Raw genomic sequence first — 22,711 nt, forward strand, 5'->3', positions numbered from 1 at the left:
GTTTTCTGGCTGTTTGCCCTTTTTCGACCGTGATGATGATGCACCAAAATACAACCATTCTAGCCACATTGTATAAAAGATGAGACTCAGGACTTTCCATTAGTATGTGAATATGTAATGTATCTTGATAGGGGAAACAGATTTCCTGGTGAAATCTGGTATAAAATCACCCCCCCCAACATTGTTTTTATGGATTTTCAACAACTTCAGACATACATTTATAAACATTCATACACATATCTTCACATATATGTGCAAAGATACAATACAGAACACACACACACAAATCCAAGGTGCATTAAGGAAGGACATAGAGGACTAAGCACATCTTTAAAATTACACATTTACTAAACTTCTTTTGTTAGATGTTGAAAAAACTTTCAGTCAAACCAGTTTTCAGTGTCTTCTCGCCTGGAGGTCTTATCTAAGCATCAGAAAAATGCACACTACTTTGTGAAAGTGACTTTGTATTAATAATGTGAAAGGTTTATATAAGAATGTTCTGAGATTAAACAATGTCCACTGTCGCCACACACACACACACACACACACACACACACACACACACACACACACACACACACACACACACACACACACACACACACACACACACACACAGTCTTCTCCTCTTAGGTAGATTGGAAAGGTTATAACCCGAAACTCTACCTCGTGCTGCCTGTTGGGACTGAGTTCAGTAGAGTAATTGGTCTGCCTGGTGAATAGCACGGCTCTTCCCCTCTCTCTTCTCTCTCCTCTCTCTCTCTCTGGAACCCTCTAGCGATTTCTACCCCATCAGCACCTTCATATAAAGCAATTGGCTGTTTTTAAATAGCACAGTCACCCTGCTTACTATTTGCACTGGTCTCATGAAAATGTTTTGCAGGTTCTATTTTTAGCACTCTGCTTTGTCAATAAGATATTATAGCCTTATCTCATAATACCTGAATGTAAGCAGTTTTCTTTTACACCTGTGTGGTTGTTTGTGGAAGGCTCAGGTTTCAGGTCTGGAAACAAGCAGTTTAGTCGAGCAATACAGGCACCTGCACCTGTGTAAATACTTTATATGATGTCAGACGATGGGGATCCCTAATTATCTTTAAGGCCATAAATGTGTCTCAGATTTCAGAAGTTGGGGGTGATACTTTGTTTGTCGAGAGTTGTAATTTTCCGTGAAACGCTTCCTGAGTCACACCAGAAATATCACATTACATCACAACACTTTTCTAACTGGAAAAAAGAATATACATTACCTCTTGATTACTTCCAATTTAAAAAAAAACAAACTAATTTGTGTGAATTGTTACTGAAATGTATGTGTTCTTACGACAGTATTCTCTGCATAACGCTGCAATCAGGCTGAAACCTCATATCTCCAAAACTACAGCTTTTTAACAAAGACCCAACATCAAGACTGGATAAGATCAAGTCCTCTCTTACTGACAGGCCTCGATCATATCTCATCTTAACCCACCATGAGCAGTGCACCTCGCAGTATTAAGCTAGTTACAGCGGCAAGGACAAACTTCCTTTTAACAGGCAGAAACCTTGAGCAGAACCAGACTCATGCTAGACAGCCATCTGCTTTAACTGAGTTGGGGTTGGAAAAAGGGATAGAGGAGAATAAGAGAGAGAGCGATGATAGTGATGAGATGGATAGTGGTAGTAGTAGTAGCTGGAGTCTTGATTATCCACAGCAGCAGGATGTCTATGGCAGCGACTCGGAGGAACCTATGAGACAAGGGAGCTCAGGGACTCCAGAAAGGTCTTAAATAACAAAACACTGAACAGGATTCAGTCACAAGCTACTTTTAATGCTTTTCATTGGCTGAAATGTTATAATGCCCACTGACAGGCACTAACAGTGACATTCATTTTTGAAAAAAATAACATATGAGACATGAAGATGCAAGGTTTCTTCCTGACAGCAGTGATAAGATTGTATAGAGCAGATTTGTACCTGTTAATTTTCATATGATGCTAAAAATAGGAAATGTGAGAGGCTCAAGATGTCCTTTTCTGCCCCTGTTTTTCTCTTATAATTCATTCTATTTTGTCTCTGCAGCGATCCCTACGTCAAACTGTCCCTCTATGTCGCAGATGAAAACAGAGAACTTGCCTTAGTCCAAACAAAAACCATTAAAAAGGTAGGTCGTAAGGTAAGAAAAGACTCCATTGCATGCATTTTAAACATACTGTCCTTCAAGCTTGTGGTTTCAGACCTCCTGCACTCTAACGTTTATCTGCCGTAGAAGTCGAACCAATCCCGTCACTGTAATCTCCTTCCCCACCTGCACCACACTTGCACTGTAAAGCCTTTTTAAACGTGGTTTTGTTCACTTCCCTTTTCCCACATTGGTTTTACATCACCAAATCATCCCAACAATGCTACTCCCAACAATAGCAGCACATTTCCTTCAAATCAAGGTAATAGCACAATCTTGGAAAACACAGGAAGTCACCAGAAGGCAGTGCTTCCTTTCCTGCTCAGGAGAGCGTGGAGGGATACACTTGGCGAGCTCTTTTCCCCCATTGGCCTATTTTAGGGAGTAAGTCTGTTCACAGCAGGGGGAGCTATTACTGGGTTTAATTGCAGTCTCCTGTGAGAGGATATCTTTATATGAAAGTGGGCTGTGATTTTTGGACCTAATGTCCATATCCACTGGCTAAACGGTTTGAAACTAAGCCTCACTCATAATGCAGAAGAATGTAATTTATATCACTCTGCATAACATGTTAATTATTCCTTAGTGTCATATAAAGCCTGAAAGTACAAGCAAAGCATCTCCATATTCTTTTCCAACTTCCACCTATCTTGCTGGTTAAGGTTGGTTACTTGTAGCTGTCAGCCAGCCCTCTGCAGGAGTCAGGCAGCTCAGGCCTCCATGCAGGCAGACATATGCTGCCAGTGGCTATGGTTGCCTTATTGGATATAAATAGCTGACAATGCACTGCTATGTGGAGCAGCAAAGAAAGAAGCATCACTGCTCGGCTCCTCTATGGGCTCTACGTGTCTTTAAGTGGGACATCTTTGTTGTGAATGCTAAGAGACCGGCTTCAGGCAGAATGGCATAAAAAAGATGGCAAACATGACAGAGACGTACATCAGCATCTTGATGGTACTCGAGGCCTTCCTAAACCACAGCACTGCTATTTTTACTACTCTTTATTCTTCCGTTATTTCAGTCGGGAAAATTGGAGATATTTGGCTATACATTGGCTCTCTGTCAAAGGGCAGTGGGTGCATTTGTAATTCTGCTCCGTCAGCAGTTGTTTTAACAGAGTTGTTAATTTATCGCTGCTGTAAAATGCCGTTAAGTGTTTATTAATCAGAGTGACTTGTGAAATTAAGGCTTTCATTGACATTCTAGTGTTTAACTCCTTTTCAATCACTGGAGGAATTTTAACGAGATGTGTCACATAGTTCTCAGTCCAATAAAATATCAAATATGTGAGACAGAAGCAGAGAGCCCGTGTATCAACATAGTAGGCTGGTCCATGAAGAAAGTGGGATAAAAAGCTCACAGTGTCGTTAATCTCAGGACCAACGCCAATCACCAGGACATGCTGTAAGCCGTAAACTTCCTTTTACAACATAAGGGGATCGCTCTGACACGCAAGATTGTGCGGAATTCTTCACTTGGGCTCAGTCTGAGTTTGATAGGTTTCATACATGGGGTTTGTTTTGGTCTGTGTCTTAGTAAATACGTCTAATTCTTTTTCTCTGTATTTCAGACCCTCAATCCCAAATGGAACGAGGAATTCTACTTCCGAGTGAGTACAGATTTTGATCCTTTTCTGTGATTTACAGTGTGTCAGATTCCCCTTTCTTCCAAATATCCTACATCATGATGGCTTCTTACTGCTACCAGAGTTATAGTGTTACAGTTGTTAATCACTGGTTGTAGATTAACTTAGAGTTTCTCCTTGTGCACCACTGAAATCTTAAACCTGCCATATTAGACCCAAGCTTTGTCACATGAGATTTTTTCTCTGTGTGTGTTTATATTGAGGATAATGTACAACCAGCGGGGTCAATGGAGGAGAACAAACCTTAATGCATTAATGTGTCTTGGAGGGTCTTGTCCTGCCTGTAGCCTGCATTAATGGTTGTCTGCATATTGAAAATGCTGACTCAACCTAACTTTTGGACGACCTAACAAGAGGCAAAGAGGCGGGCCTTGGCTTCTTCGCTAACTGCCACAGTATGCCCGCCTGTCAGTCAAATCAGCTGTGGCCCTAATTATGCAACATTTCTAACCTTAAAGGTGACATATCACGCTCTTTTTATCAAAATATATTGGTCTAAGAGGTCACCAAAACATGTCTTTAAAGTTTATGCTAAAAAAACCCACTTTGAAATCAGATTTTGGCATGCCTGAAAAACCCTCTTCTTCAGCCCTGCTCAGAACACTCCGTTTTCTCTCTGACCACACCCCCTCAGGAAGTGGATGTGGCCTCGGGGTCTCCAGCACGTTGATCTAATGTTAACATGTTGGCTGAATATACGCGGCTGCTCACAGACCCCCGTTACTAAAACCCTCTGAATTTGATCCAGAATCTGATCCTGACAGAGAGGCCTCTGTAGCAGGACCTTTCTGAAGGATTGGTCACAGATTTAGTGTTTCTTGTTGTTTTATTTGTCAGTATGTCGACGTGTTTCTTGGTACACAGCTACGAACATGGAGCTATGTGGCTATGCTAACTAGCGCTAACACTTATCCATGATAAATAAAATTTTTCCACTAGATCTTCAAATCTGCAGACGTGGGGAGTAAAACCGACCTCTGCCAGAAAGACAGCAGGACCTTTCTGAACCATTGGTCAAAGATGTAGTGTTACTTGTTGTTTTATTTGTCAGTATGTTGACGTGTGTCTTGCTACACAGCTACTAACATGTAGCTATGTGGCTATGCTAACTAGCGCTAGCACTTATCCATGAAAAATAAAAATCATCTAGACCCATACTTGATTCTGATTGGTCTGTGTTTATGGTTGCAAAGGGATGGAAAATTTCCATGGGAAGTTAAGCTGGGGAATTTTGGAAATATTCCACATTGGAAACTTTCAATGAGAATTTATGGGATTTGAGGATTATTTAATGGAAAGGTATCATATCCAAACATAAATATTTGTTTTGTTATAAGCAGACATCCATCCAAAATAATACAATTAAAACAGATTCATTTGTAAGTGGAATTGAATCAAGTGTTAAATATTTTATTGGACAATCAATTCTTTCTTTGAAGAACAAAAACATGAATGTTGAGTTAAATATTACTCATCCACCCTGACCCAACCCATTCAAAAATTAACAAAAATGCAATCCCAACAAAGTCCCATTGAAAATGTTAAATGAAAAGAGCCCTTCTCCTTCCAAAAAGTCCCATTCAACATGCAAATAAAAAAGCATCTTCCCTCAAGCTTCTCAAGCCTAGCATCTGCAGGATTCTAGAAATCATCTGTGCATGTGATGGAGGAATGCACAGTGCATGTAGGGTGTGTGGTCTCAATAGCCCTGCAGTAAGAAGTGTGCTATGTGCATGTGATGGAGGAATAGATGCATGAAATCTGTATTTTTTGTAGTCAGGATTACGCTGAAATATATTTCCCCCACATATATTTAAGTTCCCTATTTAGAGCTAACCTTCAATTTAGTACATTTCTGGTTTATTCCCATAAATTCCTGTTAATTCCCATGGAAAGTTTCAAACTTTGAAAATTCCCGGAATTTTGCAATCCTATCTGTGATCAAGAATTGACATTGATGAGCGTGGCGGCGTTCCAAAAGGTGAACTTTTTTCAACTGGGAGCGCTGAGAGTGCTAAGCGCTGAAAGTTAGAATAAAAAACATCTTCCATAAAGCGTGTGCAGAATGAAGAATAAGCTATTCAGACCTAAATCTTGTTTCGTACCGGCTGCAAACATGTTTCTATAAAGATTGGCTTTTTTGAATGAGCGTTGACGCTTTTACTTTTTAGCACCTTCCCATTGGCTTCATATTTTAACACCAGGGGTTCTGCTGCCTGGTCTTACCATTGAGGGAGTTATTTCCACTTTAATGACCCCCTAGCTTTATATTATTCTGCATATTACATAGTTACAAACTAAAATGATCCCTAATTTCAGACAAAATAATCAATTATTACGTTGATTTAAAACTGATTTTATTCCTTTGTCTAGAAATATTAGTTTTGTTATAATTGTTTACGGTATTGTCATGTCTCTCACCCACCTTGTATCGTTAATCAAAAAACTTTGATTTCATACATTAACTGAACATTTCCTTTGTTTTTTGAAGTAACAGGAGCTGGAAATTACTTTCTAAATGATACAGCACCTTCTTGAGGTTTCAAGACTTGTCATAGTCAAATTGTAATGACATCTGCTTATGACAAACTCGCCTTTTTATGCAGCATAGCCCATACCAGATTTGTTTCACTATCAAGCCTGCTTCAAGCCTGTTACTGCATTATCTTCAACCTTTTGCTGTTTTTTTAGATTTATTTTCCCTTTTTCTTGCCCCAGTGTCACTAGACTTATAGACCTTGTGTCACATGAATAGGATGATGTTTGATTTAACCAACTTCTTACTTCAGATTGATAAGATTGGCACGCTCCTTGTACCAGCTTGGATCTACACATTATCTCACAAGAGTCTGTCATCTGCCACATCACTGATCAATCAGAATTACATAATGTCAATAATTCTATTCATGTAAAATAGTCTTATGTGGGACAGATTAAGCTACTCTAGCTGTGAGTAGTTGTTTGTAACATGGTGAGCAGCTGTCTGAATATTTGTATGTATATGTGTTTGCATTTGCTTTGCATGCTGCACACAGAATCCCTGGATGACTGCTGTATTATCTCTCTGTTGCCCACGCAGGTGTGTCCACAGAATCACCGGCTACTCTTTGAGGTGTTTGATGAAAACAGATTGGTAAGATTCACATTGTATAACCTCCTACCTTTCACTCCCTCTGTTTCTGTCACACATTTTTTTTTATCTGTATCATGTTTTGACAGCTTTCAGCAGCAGTTGATTTATTGAGTTCCACTCTCAGCCAGCCTTGTGCCTGTTTTATTCTTTATTCAGTTTATGCATTTTATTGCTTCTGGTAAATATTTAGACGTTGTCGTGTCTTGATAAAATGTCATATGATTTACTTTGGTTTTGATGGGCTTTCCAGGAATCCTTAAATTTATGCTTTAGTCTCATTTAAGCCAATAAAATCTTGATGTTGAACCAATCTTTTAAAGCCAGTTTAATTGACGTTATCTGCAAGCCCCCCTCCCCGTGCCTCCACAATCCACCTCTTTTAAACTCTCTGGCACATTTCCAGATTTGCTCTTACAGGATTTCATCTGTTATTCTCAATCAAAGTAAATCAAGCCCAACAAATACATAGCCCTTCATGGAAAACCTGAACACAGTCAGTGTGCAGGCTGCTAGTTTTCTTCCTCTGCTTTAAGGCTGTAGTCCACCAACAACCACTACATTCCTTCTAAGTCAAATTTCTCAGATTTCCCCCACAGACGAGAACACTGGCTTCCTTGACTTGTGAAACCAAGCCTGTTGTAGGCTCTCAGTTACCATGACAACTGGATTAAGTGTCTGCACAAAGTCAAGAGTTGCAGCAATTAAAAACAGCACAAGTTGGTCTTGATAATAAATTCACTAACTCACGCTGTTGAATGAAACCTCCACCTCGATCCATCTTCAGAGGAGGGAGAAGTGGTTGTTGACATTATGGAGACTTTGTTCTGTTAAAGAAGCAGAGGCTTCTCAAGAATGGATGTAGGAGTGATATTTATTTCTAATAGCTTCTCTGTAACTCTTGGGTCTCTATGTGGAGTTAGATGTTTGATAAAACAAACAGCTGATGCAGGCCAATATAGTGTTGGTGTTCTTGGCTGGACAAAGAACACTCTGTCTGGGCCTCGCAGCTTCATGGCTCCTGCTTTTCGTGCAAGAAGAACCAACGTGGGAGGTTGAAGATGTGGGACTTATGGAGTGTCTTTTTTGTTTTGCAGGTTATGAAGTTTTATTGGTACTTTTATTGGTATGGATCACAAGATAAGATGTTTTCTGGGCTGATAAAATAAGCACATACATGGACCTGTTGTGTGTGTGCATGCTTTTCAGGGAGGGAATCACTGGCACTCAGCCAGCTAAATAAAGGGCAGCTGTAATTTTCCCCCGCAGTACAGTCGTCTCTTGTCATATAGAAGAGGATGACACAAGACAGCTTCAAGCCTGTTCCTCTCCTTATATGTCTGAGGAGGTGCTTTTCTGTTTGTCTGTAGGTGCATGCCAAAGCAGCTCCTCAATCGCTGGCAAGTATATCTTTGAAGGGATTTCTTGTCCTCTTGCATCTATTCACTAACAGATTGTTGGTCTGAAAGTTTTGACGAGGCTGAGTGCTTTAGCAGGTATGGACGATTGTTGTTCACACAAGGAAGGAAGCTGGTGGTTGTGCTTCGCGAGTTCGCGTCAGGATACAGGACTTCAGAGAAGATAGGACAGTGGATAGAGCAGGAAACAGGGATAGAGTTGGGGGTGATGTGCAGGAAAGGGGCTGCAGGTTTGACTCAAACCTGGGCCACCTGTTGAGGGCTACAGCCTCCGTACATGGGGCGCACAACTTAACCACTGGGCCAAACCGGTGCCCCGTGATGAAATTTCTGCCCTCATTGAGCTCTCCTTCTTCTTGGGGCTTTGAAGTTGACCTTAGCATAAATGAGGCAAATGCAACAACTTCTAGTATTGTTGCTATTATTAAAACCACCTAGGGTTTAAGTAACTCTGCTACCTGCAACTATGAAATGACCTCACCAGCTCTCTTGCCATTGCCTGGTTTGCAAGACAGGATCTTACTAGATCCTCATCCGGGCACAGTACCTGTCATCATTTTCGGAAGCTAACGTTTTTGCCACAGTGTCAACAGGCAGATGTGAAATGTGCTGCACTCTTTTCGACAGATTGATTTGATATGATGTATGTGATCAGGTTGTCTTTGGCATCGCTTTTGCTGTCGAATCAATCAGAATCAGAAATATGAGTTAGAAATACTTTATTTATCCCGGGGGGAAATTCAGTCATTAAAGTTGCTCCTAAACACAATAAGTAAGAATATCAAATGATATTGATAGAAGAAAGTAATTAATTAGATATAAATACAATGAAAATAATGATAATAAAAGTATGTACAGAAGAAAAAATAAGCTATGTAGAAAATACATGGTTGAAGTCCCTGGAGATCAGGAAGAGGGCACTCGGGTGGTCTGTCTGGAGTCTGGCTATGGCAGCGTTGAGAACATTGGACGCCGTTGTCAGGTTGGTAGAAGGGGGATGTAAACAGTTACCAGTATGACATGTGAGATCTCCCTGCTCAGACAACATGGTCGGAGGCCCACAGCACTCTCAGTTCTATCCTGGTCTTCCCGCAGTCTGGAAGCCTTCAATGGAGACGTTGTGGTCGGAATATCCAGATGCGGCCACGTTTCCGTGAAGCACACCATGCTACATTCCCGAAACTCCGTCCGACTCCTGGGTAGTCGTGTTAGCCCATCCATCCTATAAGCCAGAGATCTCACGTTGCCCATGATGAGAGAGGAGAGACACAGCTTCGATATCCTCTCCATAAACCTGCCTCCTCTGCCTCCATGTGTCCCAAATCTCCAGAGCTCTGCAGGAACATCCAGCGGCCCGAGCCGATGAGTCGGTTGGCTTCAGCTCAACCAGCATCAGAAGGCCAAAATAATGAATTGTTAATTGTTATGGAGTTTTGACCAATCAGAATCAAGTGTTTAACACAGCCAGGTAATAATTTCATATAATGATAACTATCCATATTATGTAATAGATTTTTAAAGCCTACATGGGAAATATAATTTGAAAGTACCCTACATAGAGTTCTATGTACCTGTTTCTATTTACTGAAACATAAAGACCTAGTAACACCAAAATCAGCTAGTGCAAGTGACTCCAAAATGTAGTAGAGCTATATATATGCACCTGTCAGTAAACATAGAATGTAAAGAAAGAGGTTGAGCAGGCTCACAATGCAGGGTACTGCTTTGTTTGAAGCAGGCATGTTATGTCATTTTGCAAGCTGGGCTTGCTGCCATTGGACCACACATTGGCATTTTGTTTCTTTTATCCGGAACATTCTCCATAACATTTCACACACACATTTATTGACTGTGCCTAACACTGTGGGCAGTGTGTCATCACTAAGTTTAACAGCCTGCCAAGCCACGGTTTCTTCATGCTCTACAGTCTTTTTTTTTCTTTTGGGATGTTTCTGTGCCTCCAGTCAATATCCCCTGTCTCCTTGATGCCCTCAAGTCCACAATGGCGAACTTTCACTGCTTTTTTTTTTGTCTTCTCCTTTTTTTCCTGTCTCCATTGTGGTGCACCATCACCATTGGCTGTCAGCCTGCTTTTTGACACAGATGAAGGTGACTCACTGTTGGCAGAACCATAGGTCAAAGCAGTCATGGCTGTTGAGACAAAATTTTTGGATGATACAGCTCATGATTAAAGGTCAGATTATTAGACAGGCTTTGACAGTTCTGTGCGTTGAGGCAGGCAGCTCACCCTGCTGGCTTGAGGCGAAAGAAGCCAAAAATCTCCATTGAAGTACGCTGATCAATGCATGAATCACTGCACTTTCTAGCAGTATACTCTCATGCATGTGCATTTCACTGTGAAAGTGCCTTTCTTTGCCTTGAACTGTCGCCAGACACTGCATTACAAGTGCTCAAGTATCATAATTTGTTTGGCCACATTCAGCCTAGCAGATCACAGCTGAGTCGTATCTTTGGGCATTTTTTTGGATGCGCACAGAGTGGCCTATAAAACCACCAGACAGATAAGTGTGTGGCTGTCTGTTGGAGACAGCGTAGTCTATTCCTTCTGAAAAAAAAAAGACTTGGATATCTATCCCCAGAGAGGGCCGTGCTCTTCGCCTTATCAAAGCTGCAATCTGTCAGATATCCTGCTCTTCACTCAGCTGCTGCCTTTTTCTTTTTTTCGTGGTCCATTTTTAGAAACAACTTCCTTATCCTGCTTTTTTATGTTTTCAAGCTACGATAAGAAACTGGGCTCAATTTATCTCCCAGATTTGTTGGTGAGTTGCACATTTATGGACTGTCAATCTTGACTTCATGTTGTGACAACCATTGTATCTGTTGAAAAAGAACGTGGATGTCGTTTTGTGTGTTTGTGCACAACAGATGTGTCTCCTTTTGCTTTCTATTTTCCTCTAGGTTAGTATCTCAGCAACCCCAGATGTGTTGACGTTATAGTTATGCTGTTATATTAGAGCTAGAGGCATTTTTTGTTGCTGAAATTCTATGAATCAAATGCTCCAAAACCAAAGGAACCTACCTCCCTCCCTGCCTACATATTGCCTCCATAGACTTTATTAAAAATGGATGTAGTGTCTGTGACGTCACCCATCTGTTTCTGAAGCGCTCTTTTGAAGCCAATCGTCAGCAGCTGCCATATTAAAACGCTGGACTCAACCTAACTTTGTCCGAGCTAGTGTGAGGTAAAGAGGCGGGCCTTCAGCCTTTTTGCTGACAGCTACAAGGTGCCTGCCTGTCAATCAAGGCATGCCCTTATTTAGGCAAAACTTGTACGTTTAATATCTTCGAAAACAACAAGTTATTAAACCCCCCCCCCCCCCCATTTTTGTACCAGACTTTAAACATGTTTATTATTGCTGCAAAGATTGTCAATTTTGAATGGGTGTGTATGTGGTTTCTGGTTATTCTGCAGCCAGCCTCAACCGGACGATCAATGAACTAGAATTTTTAGGACTTCATATTTTATTAGTAGAGGTTGCCGCTTGATTGCCTCTGCACTCATTGTGCATGAGAATAGTCCGCCACAAACGACAGCTAGCAAGCTAATTGCACAAGAGTAGAGTCAAAGGCGGTTTTATATGGTTCATGTTTATGTGTTCATGTGTTTGAAGGTAGTGGCTTTTGCATTTTCAAGTTTGATAGTTTGCTGGTTTCTACAAAGGATGCAAGCATCAACTTAAGAGGTCATGTGTACAGGGTAAAGATCATATATCCCTGGGATTTTGTGTTCAGTGTTCAGATGAAGATATTCAGTGCTTTTTCAAGAGCTGTACTTGGATAGCAAGGTAATGGGTTATGGTTAAAAAGAAACGATCTTTGAGGACATAAATTAGAGGCGTGGAGGACTGGAGATGGCTGGGTGTTTGGTCATGTGAATGAGTTGGGGAGGGTTGGGCAGTGGTGAGTAGTTTGTGTTTGGGGAGCCAGTTGGCACTTGAGGGCAGCATGGGGTTGCAACAGGAGGTGCTAAGGCCATTTGTAGTCACATGACCGACAAGCCACCCACTGTCACCTCGGAAACCAGGAGCGCCAGCAGCTCTTATCCTATCATGTCAGGAATGCTGGCCGTCACTGGGCTCAGGCTATTTCTGCTGTCTGTCGCTAGTGCTAAGAGTCTGGCATACAGGGATCTTGCTCTCTCTTATTCTATTCTTTCCCCCTTAACCTCCCTCTCTTCAGCCTGTTCTCTGAGTGCGTAGTGCAAAGTTGTCAGCTCTTTCACAGCAGCAGAGGAGTGTTTGTGGTGTGACTTCTTTCCTCCACACAGTTTACTGAGGGAAGGAAAGTTGTGGACCAGACTGAGAGGGTGGGAGGGGGAAAGTGGAGGAAAAAAAAAAGGGGGGGATCAGTCATCCAGCCAGCCAAAGGAGAGAAGTGGGCGACACTAAGAGAGTGAGACTGGAGCCAGAGGAGAGAACCAAACAGTTAGTCAGAGAGAAAGTGAGAGGGAACGGGAGCTGTAGGACGTGAGGTGAAAATGGCACAGCGTCTGCGTTTGTACTTTGGCTCAGGCCGCAGCAACACAGCCCCGGAGATACTGGAAGGAGACTCCGAGGAGCAGCAGGCAGACAGCAATGTGGTCGCGGCGCTTTCTATGCATCCACCTTCAGAACTGAGGCCTTCTCAGGAGCCAGCTGCGCAGCAAGTCCAACAGAACCAGTTTTGTTTGCGATCGGAGCCTTCGCTTAAACGCAGCTCCTCCATGTTCATACCCCAGCTCGCTGCCTACGCTGAGCCACGACCAACCAAGAGCTCCTCCATGCACATTTCCCTTCAACGCTCAAACGGATCAAGTAATGGAGATACCCGTGGTCTTGCTGATGACACCCCGCCACCCTGTTACACTCCCCCAGGACCAGCGCCTGCCTATTCCGAAGCACTGTTCCAAGAAGATGTTCCCAGACATCCGCCCCCTCCGTACTCTGAACCAGATGCATTGAACTCACAAACTTTTCTGACAGAACCAAACCTGCCCAAACGTACGGTCTTCAGTATTGGTTCCAATGGACATTCAATGTATGGCCGAGGCCAGCCTGGTATCAGTGTCGGTGGAATTTGTATCCGGAGGAACTCTCAAGATGGTTCTGACGTTCAGCATTTCAGAATCCTTCCTTATGGCGGTACTGGCTGGTCTGTCCAGCAGCCCAGCCCGGACCAGTGCTCTGTAGTTAATGGTGGAACACAGAGAGTAGTGTTTCAGCTCCAGCAAAATCAGAACCAGGATGGGAGCCAGGACAGGGAGCAGACTGCTCCATCCCAGGAAGAATGCACAGATCTCGGCTTCACCAGCCCGAGAGGTAACCGTGTGGTGCGTTACCCCAGAATTCGACTGGAGAGAAGACCGTCCAACCACACGCTGCTGCTGGAGAATCAAGCTGGTGAAGATGGCCAAACTGTGGAAGAAAACCAGACAGACATGGAGACACAAAGAATGGAAGCAAGAAGCAGACCCAATGGTTGCACTTTTAAAATCAGTCGGGATTCTTCTAGAAGGCAGCCCCATTTCAAGATATATTTTTCCCCAGGCGGAGCTGGAGAGCAGGATGTGAGTCTTGGCAATGATTCGCTGAGGAATAATCCCAAGGTAAACATAAGTTGAAAAATTCAGTAGAACTTCTTGGTGGTTTGGTAAAAATGTAAACATTAGAACCACATTTCAAAATGAAATTTGTCAGCTTTTTGAAGTAGGATTTAATACATTGATTTAAGAGCAAAGAGAAAACTGTCACAACAAACAGAAAGGCATTCTCAATCATAAATAAATGAAACTCACGACAGCTTTATGTCGTTTGGCCAGATGAAAGAGAGGAATTTAGTCTTGCCATGTATATTGCAAATGAGTACCAAGGTGATATTTTTGCTTCCTGAATTATGCAAATGTTGTTGGATGTCTTTAGTGCATCACATCCAAGTTGAGCAGTGGCCAATATCTCACTCATTTCACTCTATAAATCCAACCCAGATGAGGAGAGATCCGTATGGCGCAGGGAGAGGGTGGTGACATTTTGGGAAGTGAAAAGCACAGACATGGTTGCTGAGCTAAATCACACACACTGGCCTCTTTCACTTTGCAACCACAGGCATCTGAAATTTTACACACAACGGCCAATTCAGCCAGTCACGAAAGGAAAACAGGAACAGGGTGAATGGATCATTTCTCCCTGTGCACTTGTTGCCTTCTGTTTCACAGAAATGTGACACTTCAGTTTGGTAATACCCTCAACTGCAGCCAGAGCTCTTTGAGAGTTGGCTGTTTCTATCTTTAGTCTGTTTCGAGTGTGGTTGTTGATTTTGAGAGCGGGCAGGCGGCATGTCTTCTTTGGCTCTAGGCTGGTATGGATCCATATCCTCGCAGCTGCTCCAAGAGTGATTAAGAACTGAGATGCTGTTACGTCCCAAGCAGGATCAAGAAGTCAAACTTATCAATATCTAGTTTTCCTGAAAGCCTGATGTCCTTGGGTGTTGCTCTCTCTCTCCTATTCTTGTAGACCTCAAGCAAAACATGCATCAAAATGTCATTTCCATGACGGTTTCCTGTTACGTAGTTTATTATTTACAAGATTCTCTTTCTACCACTCCCAGTTTTTTGTATTTTCCATTTCCAATAAATTATGTACCTCAATTTCTCTTAAATTTAAATTTGGGTAATCAACCAGGATGCCAGATTGCAGGTATTTAAAGATAGAAACTTGAAACTTCTCTTAATCCCACTATTTATTTCTTTTTAAGTTATATTTTGGGGGCTTTTGCACCTTTTATTTGAGAGGGAAGGGAAGTGGATATAGCGCTTGAAACAGGGAGAGAGAGTAGGGGAATGACATGCTGGAAAGGGGCCGTATTGAAACTGGGCCCAACCGCTTCATGGGGGCACGACTTAACCACTAGGCCAAATCTGCACCCATTCCCACTATTTTAACCCCAACAACCTGGACATCCATAGCTCCCAATGATTTTCGCTCATGACCCCTGAAAAGGAAGTTATGTCTATTTAAAACCAGAGGTTCAAGGGTTGCATGTATACAATTTAGACCAGTTCCCTAAAGAGTAAGTTCCCTTGTCTGATGTTTTTTGGAGGTCATAGCACGGTCTTGTTGTCCGCTCCCCATCCCGTTAATCATCTCATGACTCCTCAGATTGCTCTTGCAACCCCTTGGGTGGTCCCTACTCACCAGGCAGAGACCTACTGTCCTGCACTAATGAACTACAATGAATCAAACTTGAAAGAAATTCCCAACTTATAGTTACGCCATGCCTTTTTTTTGTTTATTTGTAAAAGTGCATCCTTGTTTTGTTTGTCTTGTGCACAGGGTTAATGCACAACACAGTCCTGCCAGTTGTTCCACCTTGTTCTTCTGATCGACATGTGGCAATATTGTGACGAACTACACAGCAACACGCCAAGAGAGGCATGTGAAGTGCTAGCAAGTTGACAAATGTCTTATGAGGAAGGAAATGCATTCAACACGTCTGTTCGACGTCAAGGAAACACAGACGATTTTGATGAGTAACAATGAAGTAAGAAAACTCCAGAGACACCTGTGACTTTTTTGAAAGCCAAGTAGTTTTGGTTTATTTTTTTATTTATCAATAACATGTTTGTCTTGCTAATATAGGCCTCCCCCAAATAATGGAACTACAACCATCATTTATTTTGAGTCATGTTTCTTACAACACTTGTTCTTCAATGTTCCTTTTTCTTGATGCACATGGTGCTGTTGCCTCAGGGCATCCCGTTTCTCATGCAACTAGGAAATCCTCATTTAGACCATAATGACAGGTCTTCCCCAACTGGTAGCCTGGCGTTGGAGTGCCCCTTTTTAAAGCCCTGCATGGGATACTACGAGTGTGTGTGCATGTGTGTGTGTGTTCCAGCTCGAGCTATGCCACAGTGCCATGCCCTCGTTTGGCGCCCCCACTTGCCATTCACAAAGAGCTCTTGCAGGCCACTGGGCTTGCTATATTTACCTGAGATGGATGGATGCGGGGGGTTGCTCTCCTTTTATTTTGGTCCGGTGGCATGTGAGAGGGATTCATATTGCTATTGTTGTGGAGGGCTTTTCTCTGTCAGCTCTGATCTCTCAGGGTTGCATGGCATTGTAATTCAGTTGTGTCAGCACGGAGTCTGTTGAGTAGGTGTGACAACCTTTTCACACTTTACTGCCAGCCTGGACATGTTCCAGGTTGCTCCATATCATAAACTCTCAGTCTGTTACCACTTTGTCCTGCAGATTCATGGCAGTCCAGTGCAGTCAATTCTTCATTTTATTGCTTTGTCTCCTCTCCTACTCTCTCAAAGGTTTACTGAAATAACTTCAAGAATTTATGATTACATTTTTGTTGTTGAAGTTCAAGGTTCACATACTTGTGAGCCTGATTGCTTTGTAACGGTAGGTGGGAATCTTATGACACATGCTTCCTTGTTTATCAATTTATCCACTCCAAAGAATGATGCTGTCTGCCATTAACAAAGTACCATCTTTCCTCACTCTACCCATCTTGTACCCTGTCTTAGGGCCTACTAACAATCACATGCTCTGTAGAGAAACAGAGAGTTGTCCACTAGTTTGTCCCGGGTAAAAATCAAACATGAAAGCGGTAACAACTTTAAAAAAACTGTCACAACAAGGTCTTTGAATTTTCGGAGAGAGGAAAATTCTGAAGCCACAGTGTCAACAGGCAGAGGGAAACTTTTCTGTGCTCCTCTTTGCTCATTGATTTGACTTAATGTGCAGAATCAGGATGTCCCTGGCCACACTTGGCGGTTGTGAAATAAAACTCTGAGTTCAAAAATTTGGACCAATCATCAGGATGAAGTATTTAACACAGGCAGGTAATAAGAGATAAGAACAACTAAGGCGTATAAGACGGTTTATTTGTGGTTATTCTGGATGGATATTTTTGTGATTTGAGTTCACCTCCACCGTTTGTGAACTCTACAATCCTTCAGCTGCCTCATATCCTACTCTCTTGGTCCCTCCTTCTTCTCTTGTCCGTTAGTAACAGCCTTCCTCTCTGAGTGTAACCTGGCCCTGAGAGGCAGCTGCAGGCTCAACTGTGACCCTTTGATGACTCTGCAATTATATCCCTCTGCACACACATACCCACAGCCTAAAATGCTTGTTATTGTGAAGGACTGAAAAAAAACCCAGCCATGTGTCCCATGGGATACTCTCATGACTCTGACTGTTTGGAAAGTCACAGACTACAGTGACACTTTTTATTTATTTATTTATTTATTTATTAACAAGTTTGAGCTTTGTGATTCATCTACACTGGATGGCTCGGCTGAAATCTGAACTTTATTTATAACTTTCTGGACGAGACTGCAGTTTCTCACAAATCCGTTCATTTAAACACATCACATTTTGTTGCTCTTAGTTCATATTAGGATAATGCTTTTAAGCACTTAAGTGGTATGCAAGCACCACTTTAATGATCTAGTTTGTTTGGGAAACAACATATATCACTGATGTTATTTACAGAGTAGTGACTCTGACTTCTCTAAGACCAAATTGTTAAAACTGTGTGCGAGTTTATGCACATTTGGGTATTTGCAAGTGTGTGTGTAAGAGAGAGAGAAACAATAATTCAGTGTCTCTCAACTGAATTGAGAGAGTTTATGCACATTTGGGTATTTGCAAGTGTATGTGTAAGAGAGAGAGAAACAATAATTCAGTGTCTCTCAACTGAATTGAGAGAGTTTATGCACATTTGGGTATTTGCAAGTGTGTGTGTAAGAGAGAGAGAAACAATGATTCAGTGTCTCTCAACTGAATTGAGAGAGTTTATGCACATTTGGGTATTTGCAAGTGTGTGTGTAAGAGAGAGAGAAACAATAATTCAGTGTCTCTCAACTTGGATTAGTAACTCAGTGATTCTTTGTGACTCATTTGTAACCTTTGCTGAACTTCAGGTTGATTTACTGCTTCGGGAACCCGGTGCATCCAAGGTATCTCTCTGTTTAGCAATAGCAATTTAATTTATAAAGCATGTGTCTTTACAGGTAAGCTCAATGTGCTTTACATTGAGGGTAAAAAACCTAGAAAAACAATCGATACACCCAAAACACATCAGACACAGCACACAGCACACAGCAATCAAACAAGATTGCTGCACATCAGTCCTCATCTTTACATGCACACAGTGTAAATATTCATACATTCTGGAAAATAAATTAGTTTTCAGTTTAGTTTTGAAACGGTGGGAGGGGTAGTCATAACACAGCTGTGCAAAACTGCGTTCATGTCATTTTGAACGCGACACAAACACAACAATCACAAACAATGGAGGCAATGGTGTACTTGCTGCTCAGTCTGTGGCTTTTCGTCGCAGGCCGAGCGTACAGTAACAACATTACAGCACTGATGTCGTTTTTTTAAAATGGCGGGTTTGATTCCTGTGTTGGGCGTCACGCTCATGACTCTTCAGTGACGACATTCTCTGACCAATCAGTGGCCGGCAGTCCGTCGACGTCACCTTTTAGTATTGGCTCAGCTCGCTTTGAACCAGAGCAGAGCAGGTACGAAGAACTGGTATCTGACACGAGGTGCCGCGCCCGTGGAAACGCAACACAAACCGAGTAGAGTCGAGTCAAGTCGAGTAGAGTAGGGCTAAGACGGGCCGGTGGAAAAGGGCCATTAGACTGCTAGGCCAACAGCGCCCCTTCTTCATCAGACTTTGATCTGACCCTAGTAATGGTTAAAAGTCTTCCACCTGATGATCTAAGGCTGAGGCGGGGTCAAGTTGGGTTATAGCTAGTGAGCACTTTATTAGAGTAAACCATCTTTGTTTTGATTGTGTGTCACTGACCACACTGCAAACTACATTCAATGTAATTTCAGAAAGAGTGACAACTCTAGAAGTCGTTGGACCCTTTTGTAGCACTTTTTCTTCAATGCTATTTTTCATTTTTTTCTATTTCAATATTATTTATAATAATAATAATAATATTTAATATTAATATTAAAAAAGGACCAAAAAGTTAAATTTCATTGTGAAGGAAATTTAATCCATAAAGAGTTCTCTGTACTTTGCTTCAGTTGGTCATTGTTTTCATAACTCTATACAAGCTGCAATTTTATCAAGCAGTGTAATATGACCATTCGCAAAAGGCCATACCATACACAATTTGGTTTCAGTCAGAAAAAGCTCAAGCGCTGCCAGCCTCAGATTCCTGCTGTCCATTTAGCATGAAATACTGCTTGTGGGTTTATTTTGGGGTCTGCAGGTACATGTTGCAAATATAGATATTATGCAAAACATGACGACCAGTAACTGTGAGTTAAAGATAATATGCATGCTTTTAAAATGTTGCATATTTATCGCACTTTGTACCAATTTAAAAATGAATGTCATCCCAGATTTGCACCACAGTTTTGCAGCAACGTTTAATGCAACTGAATCAGCTCCTTAACATGAAAAAAGAATCAAAACTGTGCAATCAAAGCTTCACAAATTAACAAGCAATGTTAAAAAATAGCATTGTGCAGCCTTCAGCCAGATGAGTAATATCTATATATTGTTGACCACCAAATCTCCCTCAACCTGCCGCTGGACTGAAATGTGGAAACATGTTTTTTTTCAAAGCAGCCCTTTTCCTGTCAAACTAATGTCTACACACAAGCATCACTGTCAGTTGTTACCCGCTGTCTAAATCAGTTGTGTCCCACACGCAGGCTTCTTCCAAGAATGGCCTTTTCCATCTGGCACAGGTAATCTCTGCTCCCAGTGTGGGCTGCTGCTGTGCCCAATCCACCATCAATTCATTCTCCCCTTTTTTCCTCTCAGACTTTGTTAATTATGACACAGGATGGAGAAATCTACAGGCTTCTTGAATCTGAAAAAAAAAAAAAACTTCCCTGGGTCTCCTCTTTCCTTCTCTCCCTCTGTGTGGCTGACTTGGCTTCAATCTGGTGGCAATGGATGTTATTTTTCCTTGCTGGGTTCACGGGTTCTTGTCCTCTAGAATGAAACAACAGGCCTGTTCATAAATAAAAACCTAGACTGAATCTGCTGCTTGTGGAAATCTGTGTTGATTGGCAGTAAAAATAAAAAGCCAAAAGGCACTTGAAAAAGTTGAACGGTAAAGTCAGTCTTTTTCAAAGTAGTTGATGATCTGGGAATTTTAAATCACTACACTTTCATCAAAAACAGTCTAGAGGTTATCTGTGGATGGGCCTGTCTATGAAAATCAAATCTTTCACTCTGTCGGACAAACAAACACAACATGCAGCGGGACTTTGTGGTGCTTTATGTAATTCACATTGTGTTTTTTCCTCCTCTCCCTCCTTGCTGGAAATTTGGGTTTCCCCCCAGATGCTCTTAAAAAGCTGCTACTTCTAAAATTACACTGCTGAGGGTGACCTTGTTTTTCTCTTTTAGACCCGAGATGATTTCCTGGGCCAGGTTGACGTTCCGCTCAGCCATTTGCCGGTGAGTTATTTGCATCTGTGTGTGAGTGTTTGAGCGTGTGTGTTTGTGTGTGTGTGGGGGGGGCAGACGGTCTGTTATAACACTGTTTTGAATACTCAGCTGTTTCTTATCTTCTTCGCTCTGCCTGATTAACCTCTGTGAAAGTCAGGCAAAGAGTCAGCGTGTTTGTGTGTGCGTGTGTCCGTCTTTCTCAAAGTGTGAGAAAGTGCGAGCCACACTAGTAGCACCACACGAGTAGTTGTTGTGATCAAACAGCACATTCCCTGTTAGTAACGGGAGGCCTGCTTCCCTGAGATGTAAACAGAGGTGACTGTCCTGAAGGCGTGCGACCCTCAGAGCCAATGGAAAAAGCTACACTCCTCAAATTCACACACACATGTATTTACTTGGAAACTGAACTCCTGGGAGATATCGGATTTTGTAAACAATAAGAAGTAGAACCGGTTTGTGTCTGTTTTTACAGTTTAGGGTTCATGAATGTAAACAGCACCTTAAAGTAAAACAAATAGACACAGAAACCTGTCCGAAGCGGAGCCTCCTCGGCTCAGCTGAGAGCCGTCAGACTGGTTGTGGTGCTCTGAAGTGCTGTCAAAGTTGTAAACCTTAAAAGCACATCAGTAGAAGGTGTTGAGGTTAATTATTAATGTCCCTTTTGGCTCCCATCGCTCCAGAAGTTTTACAGTAGATAAAAGCCACAGCTGAGTCATGTTGGGAATACGAGGCCAGCGGTTCTGATGCAGTAAATTTAATTTAGCCATTGAACAAATTGAGCTGGCACCAATGAGCCACTGCAAAGACGTGTTGATGTCGAGCTCTGCCTTTAATGTGGTTTTTGGATTTGATTCGTCGGTTTATGCTTGACTGCTTTTTGTAGGAATTTCAGTCTTATTCATAGTTACTGGACATATGTTGAGTCATCATCTTTCTTCCATGTAAGCTTTTCCTTGAAACTCAACTTTATATATTCTCAGGTCAACATTGCTGACTCATCTAAAGTTTGCATTCACCTTAGGGAGGAAAAAAAAGAGTTCAACTTGCAACACATATTAAAAGTCAAATAATCCCGTCTAATCATCACTAAGGGATGATTAGACGGCATCTATTTAAATCCATCAAAACTCATATCTCATTTGAAAAACAGACAGAATTACAAAGAAAAGACATAAAACATGAGCATCAGAGTTGACTAAATTCAGTATGGACTTTCACAATCCATGCATCTTTATCCTCACACAAATCCAGCTGATATGGCTGTGTAGTCTGCAGATAATGTCTCCCAATGAGAGCTTATCACAGATGTGTTGTATCAGCATGCATGGTTTCCACATGCCCTGTTACAATGACTTACAGGGAATAACAGAACATATAATGCAGGAAACAGACTTAACACACTTTAACTGCTGGACTTATTTAAGAAATAATACATATCATACGATTTTATTTGTAAAAAAAAAAAAAAAAAGAAGCCTTCTGAGTGTCTTTGCATGGTCATACCAGTGCAAAATCAGTTCACAGGCCACTAAGAAAAAGCCCAATCCACATCCCATATTACTGAAAATATATAGCGCTAGTCACATCCCATTGGACATGTGTGGCTATTGATGTCAGGGATAGTGTATATTGAGTGGGTGGTGATAGCAGATAAGAGTCCCAGAAGGAGGAGGATAATAATAATAATAATAATAATAATAATAATAGTAATACTGATAATAATACTAATACTAATACTAATAATAATAATAATAATAAATGATACAACAATAACAACAACGACAGCAATGACAATAGAAAAAAGAATGATGACATAATAATAAGATAAGATAAGATATTACTTTATTTGTCCCACAATGGGGGAATTTAAAGTGTTACGGCAGAAAAGTAGAGTAAAGTGCAAAACCGT

The 22,711-nt window shown here is 41.6% G+C and overlaps 1 protein-coding gene across 13 annotated transcripts in view; it reads left to right on the plus strand.

Annotated features, from left to right (window-relative positions):
- nedd4l (NEDD4 like E3 ubiquitin protein ligase) overlaps positions 1-22,711 on the plus strand; it is a 71,096-nt gene that overhangs the window by 14,718 nt on the left and 33,667 nt on the right. For 4 of the 13 annotated variants that reach the window (XM_034709359.1, XM_034709360.1, XM_034709366.1 and 1 more), the window contains exons 3-7: positions 2,066-2,159; positions 3,736-3,774; positions 6,890-6,943; positions 20,055-20,090; positions 20,761-20,811. In XM_034709359.1, coding sequence (XP_034565250.1) covers positions 2,066-2,159; positions 3,736-3,774; positions 6,890-6,943; positions 20,055-20,090; positions 20,761-20,811 — 274 coding nt within the window. The remainder of the gene's footprint in view (positions 1-2,065; positions 2,160-3,735; positions 3,775-6,889; positions 6,944-20,054; positions 20,091-20,760; positions 20,812-22,711) is intronic. The other 9 variants (XM_034709365.1, XM_034709363.1, XM_034709369.1 and 6 more) reach the window with 3 other exon arrangements.

This window comes from Notolabrus celidotus, chromosome 19 (genome assembly GCF_009762535.1).
Source record: "Notolabrus celidotus isolate fNotCel1 chromosome 19, fNotCel1.pri, whole genome shotgun sequence".
NCBI classification, from domain to species: Eukaryota; Metazoa; Chordata; class Actinopteri; order Labriformes; family Labridae; genus Notolabrus; species Notolabrus celidotus.